At 40.8% G+C, this 24,970-nt stretch overlaps 1 protein-coding gene across 1 annotated transcript in view; it reads left to right on the forward strand.

Annotated features, from left to right (window-relative positions):
• The first annotated feature begins 9,026 nt into the window (after positions 1–9,026).
• The window catches only part of LOC137130806 (G patch domain-containing protein 8), a 37,146-nt gene continuing 21,202 nt past the window's right edge, over positions 9,027–24,970 (forward strand). The window contains 2 exon segments of the mRNA XM_067511379.1: positions 9,027–9,665; positions 9,842–10,134. Coding sequence (XP_067367480.1) covers positions 9,982–10,134 — 153 coding nt within the window. The 5' untranslated portion in view covers positions 9,027–9,665; positions 9,842–9,981.

Here is a 24,970-nt window from a genome sequence, read left to right on the forward strand (position 1 = left end):
TCTGTGTGTGTGTGAGGGAAGAGATGGAGGACATGCAGAAACGCAATCATTAAATCATCACACACATCTAGCACACAGTTGATGAGGGAATGTAAGCCCTGCTATATCTGCCTTTCCATACGAACCCTCTGCTTTCCATACAGGAGTGGTGGATAATTAAAAGATAGACCGATAGCACGAGAGTGCAAGAGGGCCACCGAGACCTCCTCTCTGTTCTCCCTTCTCTGACATAATTAAAATAAAGACATTATGAAATAATTCACAAAGCTCATCCAACAGATTTTTTTCTTTCTCTTTTTAGCACACTCCCTCTATCAACAAAAATCATATTTCGATGTAATGTCTCTGTTAAACAGCACAGAAAAGAGGACCTGTTTAGGACACTGGATATTTTATAGGTGCAATCATGGGAGTCATTTAATTGCTTCAGGCTGGGAATTGAGAGGTTGACTGTGTTATCATGGTGTGAATACAACCAAAGCAAACTCTGCAGGGGAGTTGTTACTAAAGTTATTTATTGTACTGCTGTAATTATGGCTACTCTAATTTGTTTAAGAAGATGCTGTGCATTGCTTGTTACCACACAAAGGTGTGAATATGTGGGTTATGCAGTACCTGATAACAGCCCCATTTTTTTTTCTTAGTGTAAATCTGTGTTGTCTTAAGGGTTGTGTTGTCAGCTGTGTTTTCACACATTGGGTTTTATTTTTTACATTTTGGGGATTTTCCCATAACATTCATTATAGTCTCTGTCTATTTCTGATTGTGCATCTGCAATTCAATAAGAGTTTCTTTGCATTGCCTTATATCACCACTGTGAGAAGTAATAGAAAATGTCAGTCACCATTTGAGTACAGCATATGTGAAACACTGATATCTGTGATTTAAGCGATTACATGAGTATATGCATTACATTCAATTTAAAATGCATATTAATGGCCTCATCTGATTCCCAAGCTAAAACATTGAACTATGAAGCTTAATGTTGCAGGTCAGCAACCACAAATTACCTTAAAATATTCCAAAAAACTATTGGGGGTTCTTTATGAGATTGCTTAGTAGTTTTAGGTGACTTAATTTAAAAAGTAATTCTATTGATTGAATTTATTTTGCATTATTTTACATTACTTTGTTTAATTATCTGTATATAACAATTTTAGGAAAACCCGTTAAAATGTTGAATTGGAGAGAGATTGAGTTTTATTATGCAGTTTTTTGGTCTCCCTCCCTTTTCCTCTAAACCCATTGACCACCCCCAGTCACCTCGTCCGCCTCTCTTCAGCCTCAGAGATAGACAGATCAATTTTGTCTGAAACTCAGCTCTCCCGATGTCTTTTTGAGTACCTTCATCGCTCCTCTTCCTCATCTTGTCATCCCACGACCATTCCCAGTGTACCCCATTGAAATCCTTCTCTGTCTCTCTGACTCTCATTCGCTCACTCTGCTTATTTTTCACTCTCTTTTTCACTTCTTCAGTGTATAACCGCTTCTGGCCTTGAAGTGTGTGTGTGTGTGTGTGTGTGTGTGTGTGTGTGTGTGTGTGTGTGTGTGTGTGTGTGTGTGTGTGTGTGTGTGTGTGTGCGCATGTGTGCGTGCATGTAGGTGTCAAAGAGAGACAGGGAAAGAGAGAGAGCACTGCAAGAGCTTTTCTAAATCCCAGGTAAGAGGAGAGCTTTTCGGCATGAGAATTTCATTTCAACACCTCTCATCTTCCACAGAGAGAAGGAGGATAGGAGTCTCCCAGTTATGAATCCAATAACTTGTGTGTGTGTGCGTGTGAGCTAGACTGTTGCCTGTTTATACAATTGGAGGTTACTCCCATAAACTCAAACTGAAGGTCAAACAGAAAACGAAAGAGCAAAAAAGACAGAGCGAAAAAAGAGCATTCAATGTATGTGTGTGTGTGTGTGTGGGGGGGGTTTGTGTGTATTTGTGCATTTGTGTTTTTGCAGAATGTATTCTGGTGTGTGAAATTAAGGTGGTATCATGGCACAATATGTTAATAAGCTTATATTGACATATATGCAAAGATTGCTTCTAAACACACATTTACTGCATACATGCCTGCAGCAAATGAGTGGGAAAGAGTGTGTTGATTTGGAGAGCTGGGGTCAGCTGTAAATTATTACAGGTCACAGAGGCAGGCTTGGGTACCAGATTTGATTAAAGTCTAACTAATAGACACAACCAAACACACAAACAAAATTGGCTACCACATCACATTAATCACAGTGAGCTTGGATGTATTGTGCTGTTATTTAGCTCTGGTTTCTTGTACAGAAAGCAAGATTTCTGACCCCTCATCAGAAAACAGCCACACAACAGATAAAAGCAGCAACAGCCCCAGTCGAGCTGGAAGTTGAAGAGACTGATTGGATTAAAGCAAGCTGAGATGGGTCACTGTACTGGTCTTCTGGCTCCAGAAGCTCTCATCACCAGGATGACACATGCCACACATTCTTTCCTGTGCTTAATTTTCTGGGAAATACAACTCTTTTACTGAGATTAAAAGGTTTTTATGTGTGTGTATGTGTGTGTGTGCAGCTGGATGCAAGAGAGGATGAAAAGAAGAGAGGAGCAGCTGCATTTTATCTACATGGCATCTCGGCTTTTGAGCACAAGCACATGAACAACACTATAAAGCTCCCGCGGTGGGCTATATGTTACTGCGAGCAGAGATTGGACCTATACCCACCCTCTGTGTCACCCGTAATTCTCTCTCTGTTGAAAAAGAACAACAGAGTGAAAGATGGAAGATGTTTATCTTAGTCCTACCCCCCGTCTCCTCTTCTGTTCCCACTCTTTTTGCCCCAGTCACACGCCTATCTCTCTCTCTCTCTCTGTTAGGTGATGAATGTCTGACCTTCAGTGGTGAATTTGCCATTTGCTGCCAAGTGGATCTTTAACTGCTTCCATGATTCACATGACCTCACTTCCTCTGACCCTGCTAGGCGCTGTTCGGCGTGGCTGACAGCCAAGATCAGAGGGGCACCGAGCCAGACCAGATAAGGGCTCCTCCAAATCAGCTTGGTCCGCTATGATAGCTCTCCTCTCCTCTCCTGTCCTCTTCTGTCCTCTCCTGCTCCCTACTTTCCTCTCCCCTCTTCTGTCATCCTCTTCTCTCTTCTCCAAATATTGATGTACTATAGTGGTGCCTCTGCTCTCTCTAACACCATATTTAATCTTAACTGTCATTGCTTTGAAGTACAATAACTGTTGATGAGAGCACTCTTGAGTGTGCTCCCATGTTTGACTAAAATTGGCTGAGCACAGTGTGTTTCCCATTGTCCTCTGGGATGAACCAAAGACCCCATCAGCAGACCTTATCTATTATTTACACAGCACTACTGATATTCCAATAAATAAACTGCCCTTCAAAACAACATTCCACCGTCACAAACAAGAGAAACATATTCATTTGCTTCCTGGCACTCAGACACAGCGGTATCTTTTAATCCAGTGAAAAACATTTTGAAAAATGCTTCACAATGCCGAACAAGCATCACGTTGATGGAAATGGTAAAGTTCATGGCACACACGCAGTTGCTTTCAAACACAGATAACGCGGGCACAAGTGCAAAAAACAGACCACTAAACTGATAGCAATGTGTCCAGACACACACTTGAGACTGATGTCATTCATTCTGGATGTGTATTCCTGTACTGGTGCCCTAACTCTAAGGTCCATTACTTTCATCTGCAGCAGAATGTATGCTGATTAGCTTCTAGGGAGCAAGCCAAAGGAAGGGAGAGGGCTGCAGGGGAGGAAGGGGGCAAATGAGGGAGGAGGAGAGGAAGAGAGGATTTTGAGATCTGTGAAATGAATTGCTGTCTAAGTGCATCAAAACTAAATCTTGAATATCTACCCCAGAGGAATGGCAGAGGGACCTTGAGCAAATGCATGTAAATGCAGATCCAAACACGCAAACTTTTAAACACACACTTGCTCCGCATATGTATGAGTAAGAATTGCAGTCTCATTAATAGTGTAAGTGCAGCAGAGCACCTTAATGATCCCTATCTTTCTTGGTGCATCTGCCTCTGACACCGGTTCTCTTTAACTGCCGGGCCAGCAGGGTTCACATCAGGCCAGAGCACAACTCACACACTGTCCATATATCAAAGCCATATCAGAACCCTTTACCAGAGAGTGACTAATTTTCTACTGCCCAGGAGATCAAGTCCATATCCAAAGTCCGCTTGTCAGCTCTGATAGGCTGAAGTCTGGCATTCCTCCCAAATTATACCCTCTGCTACTCTTCGCTTTATGCGAAGTTGAGACACATTCAGAGCTGAAATTATTCCACCTCTTTCTTTCTGGCTTTTGTTTCAACAGACCTTGCTGACCAGGTTTAACCAACTTCTTATTTCCTATTCCCTCTTCCTTCGCACTGCTCAACCATGAAACCATAACTAAATATAAATCATCCCTTTTCTTACTCTGTCATTCTGTTAGCCTTTCCATACACTCTCACTCTTTATTTTTCTCTTTGTCTCTTTCTTCACTCTCTCATATTCTCTCTTTCTTGCTCTCCACCTTACATAAACACAACTCTAATAAATTGTGGCACTGGTAATTACATAGAACCCACCGGTAAATTTCACTTCCATTTACATTTAGATTACAGAATATTTCATTCCCATCAATCCGCAGTGCAGGACCAATGTGTGCATGGCTTCACCCATATGCAGACACAACTGTTCATGGCATTTTTATATTCTCACTGGGGCATGCACACACACAGGGTGCGCACACATATGCTCACACTGAAAAAGACACACACATAAACACAATGAGAAAAACAACAACACAAACAACTGCACATATTACGGTGGTAAATCTTAAGTTTACTGACCACATATTTACACGTGCAAACATATGAGCTCAGAAACATCCAGAGCCACATACCGTTGATGCTGTCTTATAGTCAAGTGATAGCTTGTTGTGTTCATATATTAATACTGTTAGAAAAGGAGCTCCAATTTACCTTGAACTGTGCAATGTTTGCTGTATCTGGTGAAAAAAATCACCCTCAGACACCCTCTTTGTGAAACTGTGGACTTGCGTGTACGAGTGGTAAGGAAATCTTTTTGTAAGAATATTTATCTGCCTCCTCACTTACACAAATTCCTTGCATAGCATTTTCACAGTGATGCCATGGTGAGTCTGTGGCGGCAACAATCTCCTGTCCCCCCAACACGCGCACACACACACACACACACACACACAAACACACACACCTACACACACACATTTACAAACTTCCCCACTTTAGGATCATAATACATTCAGAAGCAATCTCATCCACCGCACATAAAAGACAGCAATATGCACCCAAACCTAACTGTAATATTTCAACGGTTTATAAGGAGAGAGGAGAGGAAAAAGAGCCAGAGGCAGCAACTGGGGAAAACAGATACCACGATGATTTTTCTTCTCCCTCTCTCTCTTTCTTTCTCTTTCTTTCTCTCCCCCTCTCTTTCTTGTCTGTCTGTCTTCCCACCTGTCTGTCTCTCTAACTCTCCCACCCCCTCACCTCCCTCATCTCAGTATTACTGCATCATTTCCAACAGTAATGAGTGCACCAGGAGCAGGGAGAGAGTGAGGGAGAGGGGAGGTACTTCAGGGAATTACAGTGTTTAAAATATACACAACAGTTTTCCTCTTGTGGATGATCAGTGCAAATAGCCCCTCCCTCACTCTCTGCACAACCTGAAGTTACTCAATCAAACTGCATCACATGCCGGCATAGTGTGTGCTTTCTAGTGCCTATTATTATTAGAATATTATTAACAACGCAAAGAACAAGTTTTTCAATCACTACTCTGGTGCATTGAGTGTTTGTGTCATTGTCTTTTGCATCGCCTTATTGTTTAGGATACACTTATTACTGCTGCTGCCTCCTCACTCTCAGTGGCTCTTGGGGACATAGAAAATGCATTACCTAGTGGTGCTTAAGTGTATTAGACATTAACTAAGGCTTTTGCCAGAAGATAGTTTGGAGGTAATTTCCTGCATGAAATTGGTTTCTTGCATGAGGGAAGTGTATTCCCATGCGGTAGATTGACTAAGAAACAGCGCAAAGACAATGCTTCCATCACTGACACAGCACATGTGCCTAAGTGGCTAAGGTGTGTGTGACATGTATTCGTAGGTCCCCGAGTGTGAACATGAGTGTGCTGATGTTTTCTCTACCCCAGCAGCTTTATTGGCATAAGGGAATCGTGCTGATATGATCTGTGGAGTTTGGGTCCAGTGGCTGCAGGAGGAAATTCCAGCGTCGGGGTGATGTTAGAGTTTACACTGCAGAGGAGCAGGGAACCAACAAACTGATAATTCTGGCCACTGGGACAGATCTTCATCAGTACAGTGTAAACAGCCACACAATTACATGTACACACAAACACACACTGTTGACCCTCAGGGTTATGGTAAACTGAAAACAGATCCTGGACAGCTTAGCAGAAAGCAAATCACTGGAGAGAGTGGAGCCTGAATGAGCAGAGGAAAGCTGCTGTACCGTGTAAGAGGATGCAGACCTACATACTCATGCAAAAACATATATTCAGCACAGCAGGGCCACCAAAAGCATTTTAGAATTACTAAAATGGCACGGCCAACTATGTTCCCCAGCAGAACAACTTGACCAGACAACGGCTTTTAAATTATTTAGATGTTCAATATTTTGTCTGAGATCTTTTGAGTTACCGAATGTTGTGTTTTGATTTTATTTTACGAAAAATTGTTCTGCGTAAACTTTTTGTGAGCTTAGAAAAAGTTTTCGCCTTTGTGAAAATGCACTATTATGTAATTCAAAGGTTTTTAAATCAACTTAAACTAAAAAGGGAGAATACTTTGTCTTTGAATTTGTCTAAAACCTTCACACCATGACCTGACAATGACTTTCACTGGGCAGAGAATATGCACAATGTCAGGAAATTAACTTTCTAGGAAAGTGTACATCATTTATCTTTTGGAGGCCTAACATTTTTATTTTAATTGAATAAATCAAAATCTAAATACAATGGAAGGAGCATGTAAAGTATCACCCAACATAGATTATGAACTCTCTCCACAAGATTCACTGAAAAATACAAAGGCAAAACTACTGAGTCCTTGGTACTGCTCCCAGACATGAAAATACAGAATACCAAATGTATTAGCCAGGTATAAAGTACTGTTTCCTCCCCTTTCATTTCACCTTTCAAAATGATACAAAGAGATAAAGAGTCAGATTATTTAATAAAAATGTTTTCGGTTTGAGATTGTTAAAATGTGATTTGTTACATTTGCCTGTAACTTAATATCTAAAAGATGTCCCTGAATTTTTTACAAATAGACCTTAAACTACTTCTATGGCTACTTCTGTCTTAGTTAGGATCAAAAAGTCTTAATTTTTAGCTTTTTTGAATAAACGTTATGCCATAAAGAAATCCAAGGTTAGATCTCTTCTTTATTGTGTTGACTCACTCACTGGAATGACACCTATTAACAGTGAAGGATGGGTTGTTGCGGTCACTTCAAACAAACTGAAATAATTTGTCTGCTTAAAGCTTGTGCAAGGACAAACACAGACCGGCATGCACAGAAGCAATGCCTTGCATGCTTTACAGTTTTGCATAGTCTTTCGATGCAAACTGGCACATTTTATCCACGTTTATTTTGCTCTTTGTCCCAGTCACTGCCATATATAGTAGTACACAATAACCTCCTAAACAAAACAGAGAGCTGTTGAATCAAAGATGTTAATACAAACACACATTTTCTTACCTATGTGTGTTTGTGTCACTGAGGAGGAGTGCATAACTCCATTAACAGGAGTATGCTATAGACAGACAGCTTCATTCTTCATTCTTTCATACTGAAAAGAGGAGCTGCAGAGTCCCAGAGAAACAAACCTCACATGTTAGTAAACATGTAAATAGGAAGTCTTCACACACTTTATCAATCATACAGTATTAACACAAAAACCAAAGTGCAGTGTTGCTTTAAAAACATAGTGATGCAGGCAGCTACAGCATAAAGGGCATTTGTTTGGTACTTGTGCACAGTGGAGCAACCTGGCCTTGAGGACTGGACAGAAACTTGGTAAAGTGCAGGGCAATGCTGTAGAATGAGAGAATGAGTAGGCTGCAGAGGAACAACAGTCTGACAAAGAGTAGGAGGCTGCTGAGAATAAGATCTTTGCAAAAACTGCAAATATACAAGGATCAGCCATATTGTTTTAGAATCATTTGCAAGATTAGTTGCTGGAAAACACTTATAAAAACATAAATGTTTTTGCAAGGTGTCCTTTGGGTGTTTGTTGTATAAAAGATGTGATAAAGCTCTTTTTTTCTGTGTATCAAAACAACAGCAGTACCGTGGCTTTCTGTTATTTTGAATTAGTCACCGCAGGCAGATATTTTAAGGCCCCAAATCTGAATTTAAATCTGCACCAAATTTAAATACTCGATGTGGAGAATATGTGGCCTGAAGGAATTAAGGTATTTATGCTAAGGCGCATTTCTTCTTCACAAGAAGTGACAGGTGTCCTACCTCAAAAAAGCTTGACAAAATGAACGAAATGAAGTAGAGCTGACCTACGCAGAGAGTTGTGTCCTTTATGTTTACATCAGTGTTGACGCTGAACACAGACAGCTCGCTAATCCCGGGCTCAATATGCATGACTCGCCGTGCGTCGCTGTGAGTGCTCGCAGTTTAATAGTTTCAGCACCGCACTGGTGAACAGCGCCATATGCCGCTGAGGCTCAACTGCAGCTGGTTCCGAGGAGGACGGAGGCAGGAGGCTGAGGACGGACAAGAGGACACAGGGACGAGAAAGAGACGGACAAATGTATTGTAAGTGGCTTATTTGCAGGCGTTTGTTATATGCAATGACACCTGGACAATAAAGTTTATTCTCGCGTCCTTTAGCGCACAAAAGAAAAGTCAGAGAGGAGAAAAACTGAAAGAAAATAAAAGTGAAAGAGACGAAGGAGGGGGGGAGGGGGGGGGGCAGCACTATAATTCAGTTACTCAAGCACAGCGTGGACAGGAGTGATCCCCCTCTACCAGACCCACACACTGACGCGGGCGGTATATTATAGGCTTAGGCAGGAATCCAGGGTGAGAGAGAGATGAGGTGAAGAGAGAAAGAGAGAGAGGGGGAGACGCGAGTGTTTCTTCCAAGAAAAAGAATCTGAACTGCTTCTCTTTGCCTCCGCTGGAGCTGCTCTAGATGGATTCACCGTCTCTCCCATCTCGCACCGCGGAATTTCATTCATTTTAACTCCGGTGCCAATCAATAGACAGCAGAGCAGAAGTACAAGAGGGTCAAATGTTTTCCCTTTATCTCTCCTTCGACGTGCGTGCAGTGGAGGCGCACCTGCGAGAGCCTCTGCTCTCCTTTTCTTTACTGAGAGCCACAACAATCGGGCTCCTGCTGCTGCTTGGCTGAGGCTGCGTACTTTACAGACTGGACCGGTGAAGTGGGAAAACACAGACAGAGAGAGAGAGAAAGCGAGAGAGGAGGAGTGAGCGAGGCAGAGTGTGAACAGGAGAGAGAGTGTGAAACAGAGACTGCATGGATTCTTCTTCTTCTGGCACTCCACAGGCGCTCATTCATTTATTAAAGTCCGACCGACGACAGAATGCCAAGCGCAGACTCCAGCGGCGGAGCTCGGTCAGTATAGCATCCCTGGCTGTCTCTCACTCCATCTCTCATCCTGTCTCGGTCTCTTACTGTCTCTTTCAGTTTATGTTCTCTTTTACATGTCCACACATCATACAAACATTTAGCCCATAAGCTCATCTTATCCCGCAGAACATTTTTCACCGTGGTTCCCTTTTCATATGCAGACAGAGACTTCCTGAAAGAGGACAACAGTAAGAAGTCCCGGCCGGGCTGCGGTCTCACCTGCATATCAGCTGTACGCATCCAGACTTTGGCGTCCTCCGGGATATCGAAGACATCAAGGATCAGTTGCAGAGGAACCATCATGGGCCCCAAACCGCGTGACGGCCCCGGGATGGCTTGCAGCGCTTGTTACTACCTGGTTATCAGTTCCACTCACCTGAGCAATGGACACTTTCGGCGTGTCAAGGGGGTCTTCAGAGGACCGCTTTGTCCACCTGTAACCAGTGATTCGCCGGTAGGAGAATATGCTTCTTAGATTTATCTGTGTGTGTGTGTGTATGTCTGTGCTTTTATTCGGTCATTTACTTATCATGGTATGATTGGAAGTCAGAAAAACTTAAGTGTGAATAAGTGTAAACTGTGTGTAGGGCATTGGAATCTGCAGTAGTGAAGGCTGGATGATAAAATTATTTTTGCAAAGGGGGAATCGTTTTAAAGCCATGGTTAGAGGAAACTAGATGTGAATATTTGAAAAAAGGAGAAAATGACTATCCAACCATGAAAACACTGTCCCTTCTTCTCTCCCAAGGCTATGGAAATTAAATGAATTGGATTACATTAGAGCTTGCAGAAATGGATGAGCATTCCATCCTGAAATAGTATTAATTACCTGGGGAGTGTTGGCTGTGTCTTGACGTGTCTGTATGTTTGTGGCCTGCCAAACCTGGTAGCCCAACTCCCTGACCTTTCATTGGTACCTGTGGTTCCTTTGAGCCAGCGAACTGGTGTCCTGTTACAAACTGACTCTTAGTTGGTGTGCACATGCAGAGACAGAGAGAGAGTGTGTGACTTACAGAAAGAGACAAAAGAAAAAGAAAGAGGAAAAGTACAGTACATGTTCATGTGAGTTTTCTTGTGCATATGTGTGTGTGTGTGTGTGTGTGTGTTTGTGGGTGAGTCTGTTCGTGTGTTGCAGATTCAGGAGGGTCTCTGGTAATCACACATTATTCATGAGTTCTTAATGTGAGATGAGACAAAGTGGCAGAGCTGATGACATGTTTGATGAGAAAGGAGGAAAGCAGCAGCTGGTATGTGTGTATTAGTGTGTCTCTTTGAGCACGCGCGTGTGTGCGTGTGTGTGTGTGTTCGTACTCAAGTCATTACCCGTCTGTCATGTTCGGCCTGTGCTCACTATGTGATGGGAATGAAGGAACGGTGTGGAGCAGACACAGTAAGACTGGCATGGTGAAAAGCGATGTATTTACAAATACTTGCAACTTTCTTTTTCACACAACCTCAACACAGGTTATTTTCAGATGTCCTAAAAGACTACAATTAAATACGGTACTTTAGACATACTCCTCATTCAATATATACAAATTAAGCTCAGTTTTGACAAGGTAGCTCACCCCCATTCAAATCAAATCTATCTCCTTTAAGAATCACCAATTGTTCAGTTTTAATACCAATGCAACAATTTCACTCTTGTCTCAAACACTGGCCTATTTTTTTACATATATAAAGTCTAATTCGAATGCTGTTGAAGCATAAAGTAGTGACTTTATTAGGCATATCTACATTTTTGGATGATTAATGCATTTGTCTACTTTTCAGGCAGTTGCTAATGTCTGTTCATTTTAGCATGTCATGAAAATTAATTTGAAGATACTTGACACTTGTTTGGGATGGATAAATCATAACCAGCCTTCATTTTTTAATACACTTATACTATAGTTACAGTTAGGGGTGAGTATTGAAAAGCTTTACTTTTCATACACAGACAAAAATTGGTCTGATGTTTTTTTTTCTTCAATGAGGGTTGTACGTGTGCAGTAAGATAAAAGTATTAGTGGTCAATTAAATTTTTGAACAGAAAGTTAATAAGTATCTCCTTTGATAAGAGATTCATCTTCACTTAGCTTTAAAACATCTCCACACATGCCCAGCCTCTCAAATGCGAGTAAAGAAAAGTTAATAGAAACATGTTTATGTTTGGTATCAATTTCAAAAGCCAGGTATAATGATTTTCAAACTGTACTGAGCTTCCACAGTTTGTAGTCAGGCTGTTAAAACTACTACTCCGTGTTGTTGGCACACTCAAGTGCTTGTAGAAGATTGTATTTACTGTATCTAATAATCTAAATCCTTATTATCCCAACTCTAGTTTTGCAGGCTTGTCAGAAAAGCGTAGCCATCGCTGATGGCCCCAAAAATTCAGCAGCTAAATGGAATTTAGCAATGATTAATTTTATGAATGACGTTTCTGAATGGGTCCTATGATTATAAATAGATCAATTATTGTGTTGAAAACTCAAATCATATCTGATATTGAATACGGGGAGTCTGTAATCCTTCAGCCCACTAAGGGCTTGGAACCATACCAGTGTCCATATGGATAAAAGCAAGAAAATAATGAAGTTCATTTTAGGTAGAATACATATTAGTCTCTGCTAGCTGCAGGCTTACAGTAATAGGTTTCACACATGATAGGAAGGGCATCATTTGCCGCCAAGGCCATGTCCAAACTAATGTAGATAAATCTACATGTGGGAAGTTTTTGGTGTTGGAAAATGCTGCCTAAGTGGGTATGCAAGGTCAAAAAAAAGAGATGTGCTTTCAGATTTATCCATATTAGTTTAGACGTGAGCCAATTTATGGGCCTGTCAGCATGATAAACAGGCTGCGCTCGTGGTCAAGTAGTTCAAAAGTGACCTCTTGTCTGAGGTGAAACACAGACCTTCAGCCAGGAGCAAGCGAGCCTAACACACATCTTCAAGACTGTTCAGACGTGCTGAGTGGCATCTTTCGCTCGTGTGGATCCTGTTGTAGAGGATGCCATGCCAGCCAGCACAATAGCTCGCTGCTCTTTGATTTAGCTTAGATCAGTGAAGTACAAAGGATTTTACAACTGGGATTTGTCAGGGGTAACTTCTTGTGTCTTCACTTTGATAAGGCATTGCAGCATTACAAAAACTCCAGGCGCCTGTAAGTGGTAAAGAACAACGATACACACGATACACAACCCCATTCTTCCTACACACACATACACAAAAAAAAAACAACTAATGTTTGTTACAGGTTTTTGGGTTTGTTGTTTAGCTAGCTTCCCTGTGGAGTCCTGTGGTATGTCTAGATTAGGAGTTTTTCTCATTACTGCTTTATCACCACTAATTAGTCATTGTGATAGGTCTCTCGGACGTGTCTAAATTTCGGTTCACATATGTATATTAGAGCTTAATCGTTGCTGGTGAGTCATTCGTCAAGCTCTCATTACCACTTCAAAGGTTTTTTGTTCTTGGTGTCAGCGTAGAAGGAGGACAGGAGGAGAGACGTAGCAACAGAAAGGTGTGTGCAAAGAGGACAGATAGAGCCCTGATGCATCCCTCACTTCTCTCTGATACATACATTCCATTTCTTTTTCTTGCCACTCGCCTGAAAAAGCTCCAGTTGCTTTCCCTGTGCCTTTCCATCTCCCTTTAGAAACCCTCCTTCTGTAGTGCTACTGTTGCCTTGTGTGTGTGTGCACGGTTAACTGCTCATCCACTCCAAGACCACTTTGATGTATATTTCACTGCCATTGCAGAAAACAGATGAATCGTTGGCTATACAGCACAGTGTCAAAGTGAGTGCAAATGTGCCAGCGTGTATGAGTGTTTATGTGGATGTGACTGTGAGTTTGCTCCCTCATGTTTTCATTGATTCCGCAGGGAGCTGCACAGTGTTTATGTAAATGAGGTGGCATTTAAACATATGCCCTCAACGGTTATCTTGAAACAACTGTTTAGCTGCACAAAAACCCAACACTTTCAAAGGAGTCAAGTACTTAGCTACAAATATTAAAGCATCATGAGCGGACAGAGGTGAGATGAGCCAACTGGCTGGCCATTTGGAGCGCCAGTTTGCTCACGGGTTTAAACACGATACCAAACAATCTTTGTATACTTTTAATGATGGTCCTAATAATGAGTGGTAAAGGCTGAGTATCAGAGAACTCCCAGAGGATGATAAAGCTGGTAATGGCATCTTGACATTTATGAAGTTGAACAAATGTCGGAAAGAAACAGATGAGTTAAATCTGAGTTTCCGATAAAACGCTGCTAGGAATACAATCCTTAAAGTAGCTTTTGAGAGAAGCTGTTGTGTTTTGCAAGCTATTTTGGAGTCAAGGGCTCTAATGCTGCAGTCCCTCACATTCATAAATTCTAATGTTAATGCACACAAACACACATACACACACACCGGCACAGCCATCAGGCCTTGGTGGAGCAGTTTGTGAGTGAGCAGGTGAATGCTGTTGAATACTAAAGTCCTGACTGGACCATTCCTGCTGACCGCTGCAAAGTGCTCACACTGATCACTGCTAATGTCCTCCATCACAGTTTACACTCAACACTCCGGAGAGCGTGTGCTGGGGAGAAAGGTGGATAATTGGGACCGATGGGTGAGATAGGATGAAAAGAAGAAGAGGGAGAAGGGGAGAGCAACACAGTTGGCATCGATTTTAACACTTTCACAAGCCTTTATTGACATTGCATTTAGCTAATGAATTCATTAGTGCTTCATAGCATAATAACCTCTACTTGATAACCAGGACGGTTCCCCAAAGGAAGTGTGCTGTCTTTACTCTGTTGCCTGAGTTTTTTCTGACTTTTCCACACTCATTCTCAGATTTTATTTTTTTATCTCTTATCACCTTTGTTTCTTTTACCCAGCAAGAGTCTCCCCTGTTTGTTTGTGCTGCACTGTGTAACTTGTAAATGAACCCATTTCTTGAGGTGACATAAGCTGCCCGTCTCTCAACAACAGCACAGCACGTCCTCAGGATCTGTTATCATGATGGAGGAAAAGAGGGAGGCACAAGATGTATGAGCGCATTTATCTCTGCCTATGTATAGGTGTCTTTGTGCTTCTGCTCGAATGCCTTTGTGATTGTTGTTTACCTCTGAGATGAAGATGATCTTTATTCAATTCACTGACTACTGACACGTTCTTTATTTGTGTCTTTTTGACCTACTGCGTACTGGAAACACATGCCTACACACTGTACAAGCACTAATAAAAACACACACATGCATAACATGCATGAATAGATTGACCATTTAGACTTATGTGAAAACACATTTTATCACATAAAACATGATTGTACAGTACGCAAAGTGAGATAGTACACAGTAATTTCACTCTTTAGTTTCCAGAACTTGAAATTGTTGTTGCCTACCTCTACTTCTCATTTAACATGAGTAGTTTAGAAATGAAACTGATAAAGCATCAGATCTTTAACACTTCATTTATGTCTATTACCTTTATTTATTTCATTTCTTCGCAAACATGAAGCAGCACTGGTCCACAGAAAAGGACAGAGAAAAAATACTCAAGTACTTTTAATATTTTAAGTAAAATATAAATCATATACTTCAGCTGGTACATTTCCTGGAGTGCATTATCATACGTTTATTTGTACTTTTACGTAAGTACAGTTTTTGAGTACTTCATCTACCACTGATTGATCCAAAAGACTTGTCTGTACAGATTTACAATCCTCCATCTGCAGTAAAAGTTGTGTCAAACCGAAGATTTAACATGTAACTTTTTAAATGTTTTTACAAGTAATATGCTCTAAACCTATTTTGATGTAGAAAGTTGCTGTCGAAGCCTCCTGTGACCGAGACTTGAACAGCACTGGCATCAGTTCAGACATATTCACTTCTTTAAGTGTTTTTAGTTTTTGAGAGTTTCAATAATTTCTACTTAATTAGTGAGTTTTAGAGTATGGCAGCATGTTGTTGGCGCTCTGACAACAATACCAGATCACTATCTAATTAAAGCAAGAAACAGCATTATAATTTATTGTAATTTTACAGTTATGACTATCTGAAGTGGTGGGCAGAGTGTGGTGGAACGTAGCAGAGCAAGAAGAGAAAGGTCTGAGTGCAGCAGAGTAGATCGATTTTGAGTCCCTTGGTAACACAAGTTAACATTACATATTGTAGCTTTGAGGAGGTGGTTTATGAATTGGATCTCTTCGTGCCCGAGAGGTAAAATATGCTTAAATGTAAAGATGTCTGTGTGGTTGAGTTGATCAGTGTGAGCTCTTTGCGGGTGTTTGAGCATGTTTAGAAGGTATAGTGTGGGCTGAGACTGTTTAGGAAATAGTCGGTTATTTAAGAATAGCAAGAGCTGTTTGTGTTGGTTTAGGTTTTCTATTATATGTGCAGGGTCCTTAAGCGGGGCAGATTCTCATATTAAACACATGTTGTGAGGAACAAACAAACTACACTGGCACACACACACAAACAACACACACACACACAGCAGATGGTCCACCTCTCATTTTGTACATTACCTTGGGACAGATGTTTGTCTGTGTGGTCATTAGTGATCGCAGCATCAGATAATTACCTGGAGACACACCAGCACATAAACACACACACTCACATACAATTAGTGAATATTTGATAATTACAGGATGTTTGATGAACCATCTGGAACACCAACTCAGGTAGAAACTGAAAGACACGTTCAAAACAAAATCATATTCACAAAAACCTCAAATCATAGTTATCAAAAGGGTATAATTGCTTATGTCCTGATAAAACATGGGTAACAAGATGACAGGTGAGAGCTGAAGAGATGAAAGCATTTACGGTTACACAGTCATTAGGATGTCATGTTTCATTCAAGGTTTGCCCTAATCCTCTTTTATTCTCTGGGAGTGATTTTCTGCTGCAGACGGAACCCTGCATCTTCTGTTGCTTTTGTTCTTTTTTTTTTTTTTACTATCATTTGCTACTGCCTTCTGTCTCTTCCTCCATCTATTTCTCTGGCCAGTACCTTTGCTCTCGTTCCCGTCTACCTGAAACTCCTCTTATCTCCCTCTACTATTGCTTTTCGTCTCATCTCTCCAGCCCATTCATTTTTTAGCAGGTCATAGGTTCAACTGTTTAGGCTTTTGAATCTTAGAGTGTGTGTGCTTCAATGTGTGTGTTTGTGTGCATGCATGAACAATATGCCTATACAGGAGTTTTTGTGTGTGTGTTTGTATGTGTGTAGGCGATAGGAGCAATATTACGGTAGCAATATTGCTGAAAAATCCTTGAAGGAATGAAAGAGAAGAGGTGCTGTGGTTTTTTTTTTGATGGGTCAGTTTTTCTGTTTTTATTTTCAGTAGCCTCCATTTTAGTCTCAGACAATGCTTCTTTGGCTGCACTACATGGATTCAAGTTTTCACGCAAGTAGAAATATACAGATACACATGTGGTTGTGCAAGTTACACATATTTGCACCTGTGTGCTTGATTGCCTTTGTGTGTCTGCGCTGCTGACAGGCAGGCCGGGGTTAAGAGCAGCTCAGACAAATTAATTATCTCTTCTCGGAGGAGAGGTGATTCATTGAAAGTGAGGCTATGAACCAGCGCCTTCTGGTTGAGCAGAAGCCCAGGAATTACTCCGAGCCTAGAAAAGACCAAGGAGCTTCCTTCTGAATTAAGCTACTTGGATTTCATCCACAGTGTGATCTTCAGATCATATTTTTTCCACTTTTTTTGTGCATAAGGCCGATTTATAAAAATAACTGCGACTGAAAGGAGTCGAGCAGGCACTTTGCATTTATAGATCAAAGTGGCAGAAAAATTTTAATGCATATGAACAAGTTTCACTTCACTGAAATCATTGACATAAGATCAAGGCTTTCATGTTTTGCGTTGCTGTGCCTGGCACAGAATAGGCTGCATACTGTACAGCTGGGTACACCACCACCCTCACATAGACCAATTTAAGATATAGCCTGAAGTAAAGAGATCTGAGACTCTGAAATATCCTTTTAAAACCTACTGTATATTAACTTATGTATACATTTGTAATTTGTATGTTGAAAATGGTATGTTTATGCCCTCTGTCTAGAAAATTTGGGAACTATTCTTTTGTCATGATATCATTCAGTGATTCAATAAATCTTTATCAGTAGGTTTATAATCTTTTAGAATTATGACATATTTTATTAATAAATTTACATCAAATCAGAAAAACTAACTGAATTTTCTTACCATCAAAGTGAGACTTTCATGTTACTGCTGCATTATCCACAGCCTCACATCCCTGACCTTTCACCTTTTGGCTTTAGCCTCCTACAGTCAGCCCCAGGAGAAAATAAGTGTTGAAATGGGTCAGTGTTAAGGTCAAGGATTCAGAGCGATCAGAAGGCTATTGTTGAGCTATTGTCTCATTAAATCTTAGTGTACCTGTAAATATACCAGTGTGTGTGTCTAAATTAATCAGCCACAACATTAATACATCTGTTAGTTTTAATGTAAAATATTAACTTCTTATATTTGTTTTTCACATATTTTATTAATGCCTATGTGTTATTATGGGTTAACGACCAGTCAACAAATAAAGTGGTTAAAATCAGCTCATCCTATACCAACAATGATCTTTCCCCTCCTTTTTTTGATTACAATACATATTTTTGCTCCAATTACCATAATCAGCATTGTTTAAAGTACATTGTTTTCTTAGATAAGTAGTTTGTCTTTTAAAAACAAAATGTAAAGTATATGAAGTGACACTCTTAGAGGAGAATTGTTGTAGGCCAATACTTGTATTTATATTGAGTTTGTGTCCTTCAACCCCCTTTACAGCTGTGGCTGCAGACTGTTCTAGGGTGGCCATGCTGACCCTTGTCCTTCATAAAATCATGAAGTCCACCAATGCTAATGTTGTGTCTAATCTGAGTTTTTTTTTTTACAGTGGATTGAACTTGTGCATGCACACATACAGGGAAAAATAAAAAAACACAAGTGCACAAGCATGGCAAAAATGCATGTAGTATTGTAATAACATTGTTTGTGCTCTCATGTGTGTTCTTTCTGATGTTTTCTTATGTTTATGCATCACAGACCTAGGACCTACTAGGACGTGGTGATAGTACAGGGTTGGTCATGCATCAGTAACAATGCATCAAATTATATCAGGCTTACCTCCACCAGCAGCGCGAGCCATGATGCAGACACTAATAATTCATGCCGTTTGCTTCAACCAGGCTTCACATCAGCTGCGATGGGAAGAACAACCCACCGCAATTATCATGATCAGCAGCATTCCGGTGTTTACCAGATTGGAGGAGATGCCAGGCACTCAGCTTAGTGCTGTGCAGAAATGTTCTGCCTCCATGCTGCCAGGATGGAAAGATCACAGTGGTCTGCAAGCAGCCTCCAGCTACCAGCCCTCAGGCCTCGACTGCCTCCTTTATTTGGGCACGATGCCTTTTTCCTCTGTCTCTTTGTGTACATATGCTGGTACTGATTGTGTTTGTGCAGTTTTGCAAGAGTCTGCCATGGGGCCTTCTTACCCTTGCTGTGAGGTATACTCTTACCCTGTGGTACGAGATTAGTCACAACGCTGAATGAGAAGACATGGAAACAGCAGGAGGGAAAGGGAAAAGAAGAGGAGTAGAAGGGAAACCCCACAAAGTCAAGAGGAAATGTGTGGGAGGAGAGTGTGTGCCTGCATGTCATGGGTATTCATCAATTTCCCTAAGATTCTCCACTTTTCCTTTGCCACAAAAGCCAGAGGCAAGAAGTAAACACAAACTCTGCAAGATCTCCTTCTCTTTGCCTTTCTTTGTCTCTCTGTCATTCCTCTCATTTCACGATTTGAATGTAGAGTTGCGTGTCCATTAGTACGACCTGTCTGTCCTTTAGTAAACAAAAACAAATCATTGTGAGATCCAGCGGATGTGGAACCTATTGTCTTTTATATCTGATTGCACAGTTGTTGGAGCTGTTGTTGCAGGATTTCTAATGAACGAGGAAAACATTATTGTACTTTCTCTATTCTATATTTGCAGCTTAACTCATCTCTTCCAGATATGACAGAAATCTGTGAGCCATGCAAAAATCTATGAACTTTGAGTGTGTTGCTGTATGTGGGTGTGTGTTTGTGTTTATATGCAAGCATGTGAAAAATAGCAGCGTGTGATTTATGTAAATGAGTGTCATCGGCCGAGGAGGTGGCAGAATTCCCAGGCCTGATGAGTGGCTTAATGATTCATCAGCCTGGCTGAGGCAGGCATCAATAATGGATGACAGAGTGGGTCATGCAGGATTGCTCACCCCTTGATTAAAGTGCTCCACAGCTAAACGCCTCACTTCCTCCCACTTCTCACCCTACCTTCTGCAAGGATAAATATGAGTTGTACATGCACAACCTGGCACACACACACACACACACACACACTTGCACTCATGGCCACACATACCTCTTCCTCAATCTCTTCCCCTACAGCTTAATGTCATCTCACCTCTCACATGCCTAATAAGCTCTCATCCCTTCCTCATCTCCTCACTCTGTTTCTTTGGTCTTAATCCAATCATGGCAAGTAAAACATGGAGAGAAAGGGGTAGGGAGAGGTAGATAAAGAGCAGGAGAGGGGGGAAAATAAGGAGAAAAGCGTAGGAGAAAAGAAGAGAAAGGCACAAATGAATGCTTGAAGATTTGTCTGTACAGAAATTGAACCTTTCTCTCTGGAGATAAGACAGGAACATAAATGTTCTTTCTCTCCCACCCAAACACGAAGAGAGTCTCTCTCTCTCTCTCTCTCTGTCTCTCTCTGTAAGCTCTATGTGGGTGTTGGTGTGACAGGACAAATCTCTGTCTATTAGGAGACATAAACCTCTAAACCCTCAGCTACACGGCCATACATACTAATGCAGCTATACAGAAGGATGGATAGAAGTTGTGAACGATAGCGAGGAAAGATGTAGAGAGCAGAGAGATGGAAGGAGGCAGAGCAGGATGTTGAAAGCAGAGAGCCGTGCTGGGATTTCAATCCATGGCCAGGATGCAGGCTTAACTGCAAGAAAATCTTTGAGTACCAAAAAACCAGCTTAAACAAAGTTTGACTGAGGTGAACCAGTCAAACTTTGTTTGAATTTGTGATAGTGTGCTTGTGTGTGTGTGTTTGTGGGTTTGTTGTCCTACAGTATGGTGTTTTTGGAGTGATCAGTTCATAAGTTTTGTACCCCTCCCATACCGTAAGAAAATATTACTCACTCCTATAGGATACACTCATGTTATCCCTGATAGCATGAATGGATCTCACACACACACACACACACACCCACACACACGGACCTAAACTAAGCCATCTCGGTAAAATTCAATGATTACACCATGGGGACCAGCATCTTGTATTTTGTCCCCCTGAGGAAAACCATGTCTCCCCAAATGGCAATTGACTTTGTATTCAAATACAAGTCCCCATAATGTGAGTAATACTCACACACAAAGAAACATAGATACACACACACACACACACAGAAATGCTCAATTTCAATGGAAAGCTGGAAACTGCAATCATAAATGTATGGAAGAGAGCAATGACTCCGCAATTTCCAGACAACAGCAACCAACCATGCTGTCCAGCCCTTACTTTCTAGCTTCCCCTGAGTCTTTCACACACTTCATCTGTAAGTTTGTCAGCTGGTTAAACTTGGCCCAGTGTTAAGAGTGTTGCATGTAATCTTCTATCATATTAATCCTGTTTTTTAATTCTGTCACTTCCTGAACTGATTATCTTTACTGTTTTCAAGTTGTCTTTCAGACTAATCTGTGTGATCAGACTCTGAGATATTACAGTCTCAGTCTGAGCATTTTAACAGATAGAGACACGGTCCTCTTGGAGGCAGTCAATCACCTTGTCCAGACAGACAGCAATGGGATAGACAGCACATCAATGTGGGCATTGTGTATTTGATATCTCTGTGTGTGAATGTGTGTGCCAACCCAACAACAATGTACATCCATATATTCATGCAGGGCTCTGGGTTGTATCTATAATTTAAATGTCACAAGTGTATGGTCCATATAATTCTATTTTCCCTGCCAGCTGGGGATGGAAAGAATTTAATACTGGTAATGACATTTAGCAAGAGAGGAGAGAAAAAAGCCTGATAGGCACACAGATGGAAGGACACATAACTGTCAAGTGTTTTAGCACATGATAGAGGAAAACAGATATGAGAGAGAAACTGAAAAGAACTCCACACATATTTTAACTAAAAAAAAGCTACATTACAAGCTACAAAAGATCTGGAACAACTGAAAGGTGGAGGGAAAGGAGAGGGTGAAAGGATAATAAATGATCACATCTCACCAATCTATCTTAAGTCATTTTCACCCCTGAGAGCAACTGTGGAGAAAGCATCAAAAAGGAAAGTTTAGCCATCCATCATTTATACCTACAGTACTGTACTTTTCTTCTTGTAATTGGTTTGTGACATTCTCCTTAAAGTGCATTGAGACAAAGAGAAGGAAGCATTCACCTTTTAGAGAAACAAATGTAAGTCCCTGAAGAGCACAGTGAGTGAATGATAGAATCATAAAAGTACATTAAAAGACACAAAGGAGACCAGAGTTTGTACAACACTGTATATTGGTAATTTGCGTGCATAATTTGATGCACTCATGCTTCCGCCTTAATCCCACCCAACACAAATGTTTTCCACAAAGCAGCTGGAAAGGAAAGTATGGGTCATGTTTGTTCAAGTGGAGAAAATGTCTTAAGATGTCCTCTACTTTTTTTGTGTCTGTAAGCTATGCTCTGCCCTGGTAAATCAGTTTAACTTGTCCCGCACGAGCCAGAGGCTGAGCTCGCATTATATTTTGGGTGGCATGAACAGAGAAAAATTGAAAGAAAAGGGAGGATGTTGAAAGATGGGCAGTTTTAAACGTGGTACCAGATACAGTGGATAATTTAAGGCCATGGATGACTCATTCAAAGCAAAGCAGTGAACAGGAAGTGAGCTAAAGACAGATAGGAAGAATGAGAGCAGGGAGGATGGACAGATCAGTTGAGGGGATTCTTGGCCTCGCATTGTAAGGGACAGTGAATAAAATTTTGATCGCTTCCCAAGTGATGATTTGGTTGGGCCCTGCGATGAATCATAGATTTATGATTTATGAGAGGAGAGCACTGTTAATGCCAGTGGCTCCCTAGCCCCAGTCATGCAGCAGTAGATGTATTTTGTGGCTTTTTGAACACCACTCACTTAATATATTTCACCTTTGGTTATGTTTATTATTTGATATGACATATAATACAGTTTATGGAGGCAGGACACTATCATGCACATTTGTGCTTTTTACAGACGTTCAGGACCTAAAATGTATCAGTTGCATTGTTGTCCAGGGCCCTAAGCTAGACTGGCCTGTCCAGGATGTACCCACCTCTCACCCAATGACAGTTGGGATAGGCTCCAGCCCCACACGGCCCTGAAAAGGAGAAGTTGTTAAATATAATAGATGGATTTTGTCCAGAGGAGAATTATTTTCAGTCCACAGCAAACAGTGTGAAAGGAGGAATGATTGTGCATGTGTGTGTATTCAGTAATTTATGATGTAGTTTGACATATTAGATTTAAAACAAAACAATGACTTGTGTTTATTTTCATATTTCAGAGTAGATTTCTATTCACATTACATAAGCACTGTTAAAACATTTCATTCCATTAAGGAAAACTGCTATAACTGCAGAAGGTCAGTGATCCTAAACAAACAAACAAAGCAATGAAGATGGTTTGGAGGCACAACAGTATAATGGTCTTAACTGCCAAGTCAGTCACCTGGCTTCAGTCCAACTGAACATCTGTTTCATTGCTGAAGATGAAGCTGAACGAAAACAGTCTCTGAGATTGCTGCAGTGTAGGCCTAACAGAGGACAACCAGGCAAGTGTCTGATGATGTCTAGGTCCTAGACTTCAATAAGTCACTTACCACAAAGAATCTGCAACCAGATATTAAATAAAATGCCCCAAATAACATTTATATTGAATTGGAATGTTGCCTTTGGTTTAATAAAATTGGATGGATGTAAATACATGTTATCTGATTTTGCTGTAATGGCCTTAAATTGAAAGGGTATTGATTTGACATCTAAGTCTATTTATTTGCCATGAGGAATGCTGTAACAATCCTAGGATGTCTTACATGGCTGTAGAGAAAGTTTTAATGTGAACATTGATGGTATCACATGGTTTGAATTCTGACAGTTGTTTTACAGAAATCCTGAATTACAGACAGGGTTAAAGATTAGAGGTTATCAGCAAATAACAACCAAGGAGGGTTTAACAGAAGATACTGGTGAGTTGCATTATTGGATATGTAGGATATAGAGACTCAGAGTCAGCAGTTCTGTCCCTCAACTTTCCAGTTACAAATACGTTTTTGTTATTTTTTTACCTTACTAAATCACTGGAAAAGTTTCTAAGCTGGACATTGTGGCCTTGATTTATAATAATTGTTAAATTTCAATGCCACATGCTGGAGTACAGAGCCAACAGAATGACAAAAAAAGCTAAATGTGGTTATAAAGATTTAAGATTTAAGAATAGCAATAAACAAAACATCCACTACAAAGCACAGAGGCCCTCAGTTTAAAGATCACATCCAGAGAGAAGCACTTCTCATCTCAACAAGGCAACAAAGGGCACAAGGCAAATTAGCAAATATAATCTCCTCATTATTTATTTATTCAGTTTGTTTCTTGCATGCTGCTAAACTCAAAAGGTCTGAGGGAGACTGAACATTTGGTTATATTTTGACAGACAAGGAAGTTAGACCATGCCACACTGGTGATTCATGATGTACTGTAGAGGAGGCTAGTGCTTAGGATTCACACAAACACGATGAGTCACAATGCACCTGACACAGGATCACTGTGTACTTATTCATATTTGTTATGATGCTACTTTCAAAATTTTTATTTGACCATGTCTGGTGTCTTTCCCAAAAGTCGTTTATTGGCCGTTTGTGAGATGACGTAGCTTCATGGTGCTAACACATCTGTCCTTTTGGCTGTAAGAAAACCCCAAGGACTGTATCTATGGTCAGCACATCTGTGGTTTTGGCTGTGGTGGCTCCGTGTACTTGTTTTGGCCATACTTCTAACTGGCTGTAATAATCTATAGCAAACAAAGATAAACATGCACTGCACACAGTCAGGCAGTTGTACACAGTTGCTGGGATATACATGGGATGCACACACACACACACACACACCTTGACTGAATAAATTGGTGGGTACTGGCCATGGAGGCATATTAAAGGCAGTCAAGGGAGATGCATTAGAGCTGCAAA

This window comes from Channa argus, chromosome 7, assembly GCF_033026475.1.
Source record: "Channa argus isolate prfri chromosome 7, Channa argus male v1.0, whole genome shotgun sequence".
NCBI lineage: Eukaryota > Metazoa > Chordata > Actinopteri > Anabantiformes > Channidae > Channa > Channa argus.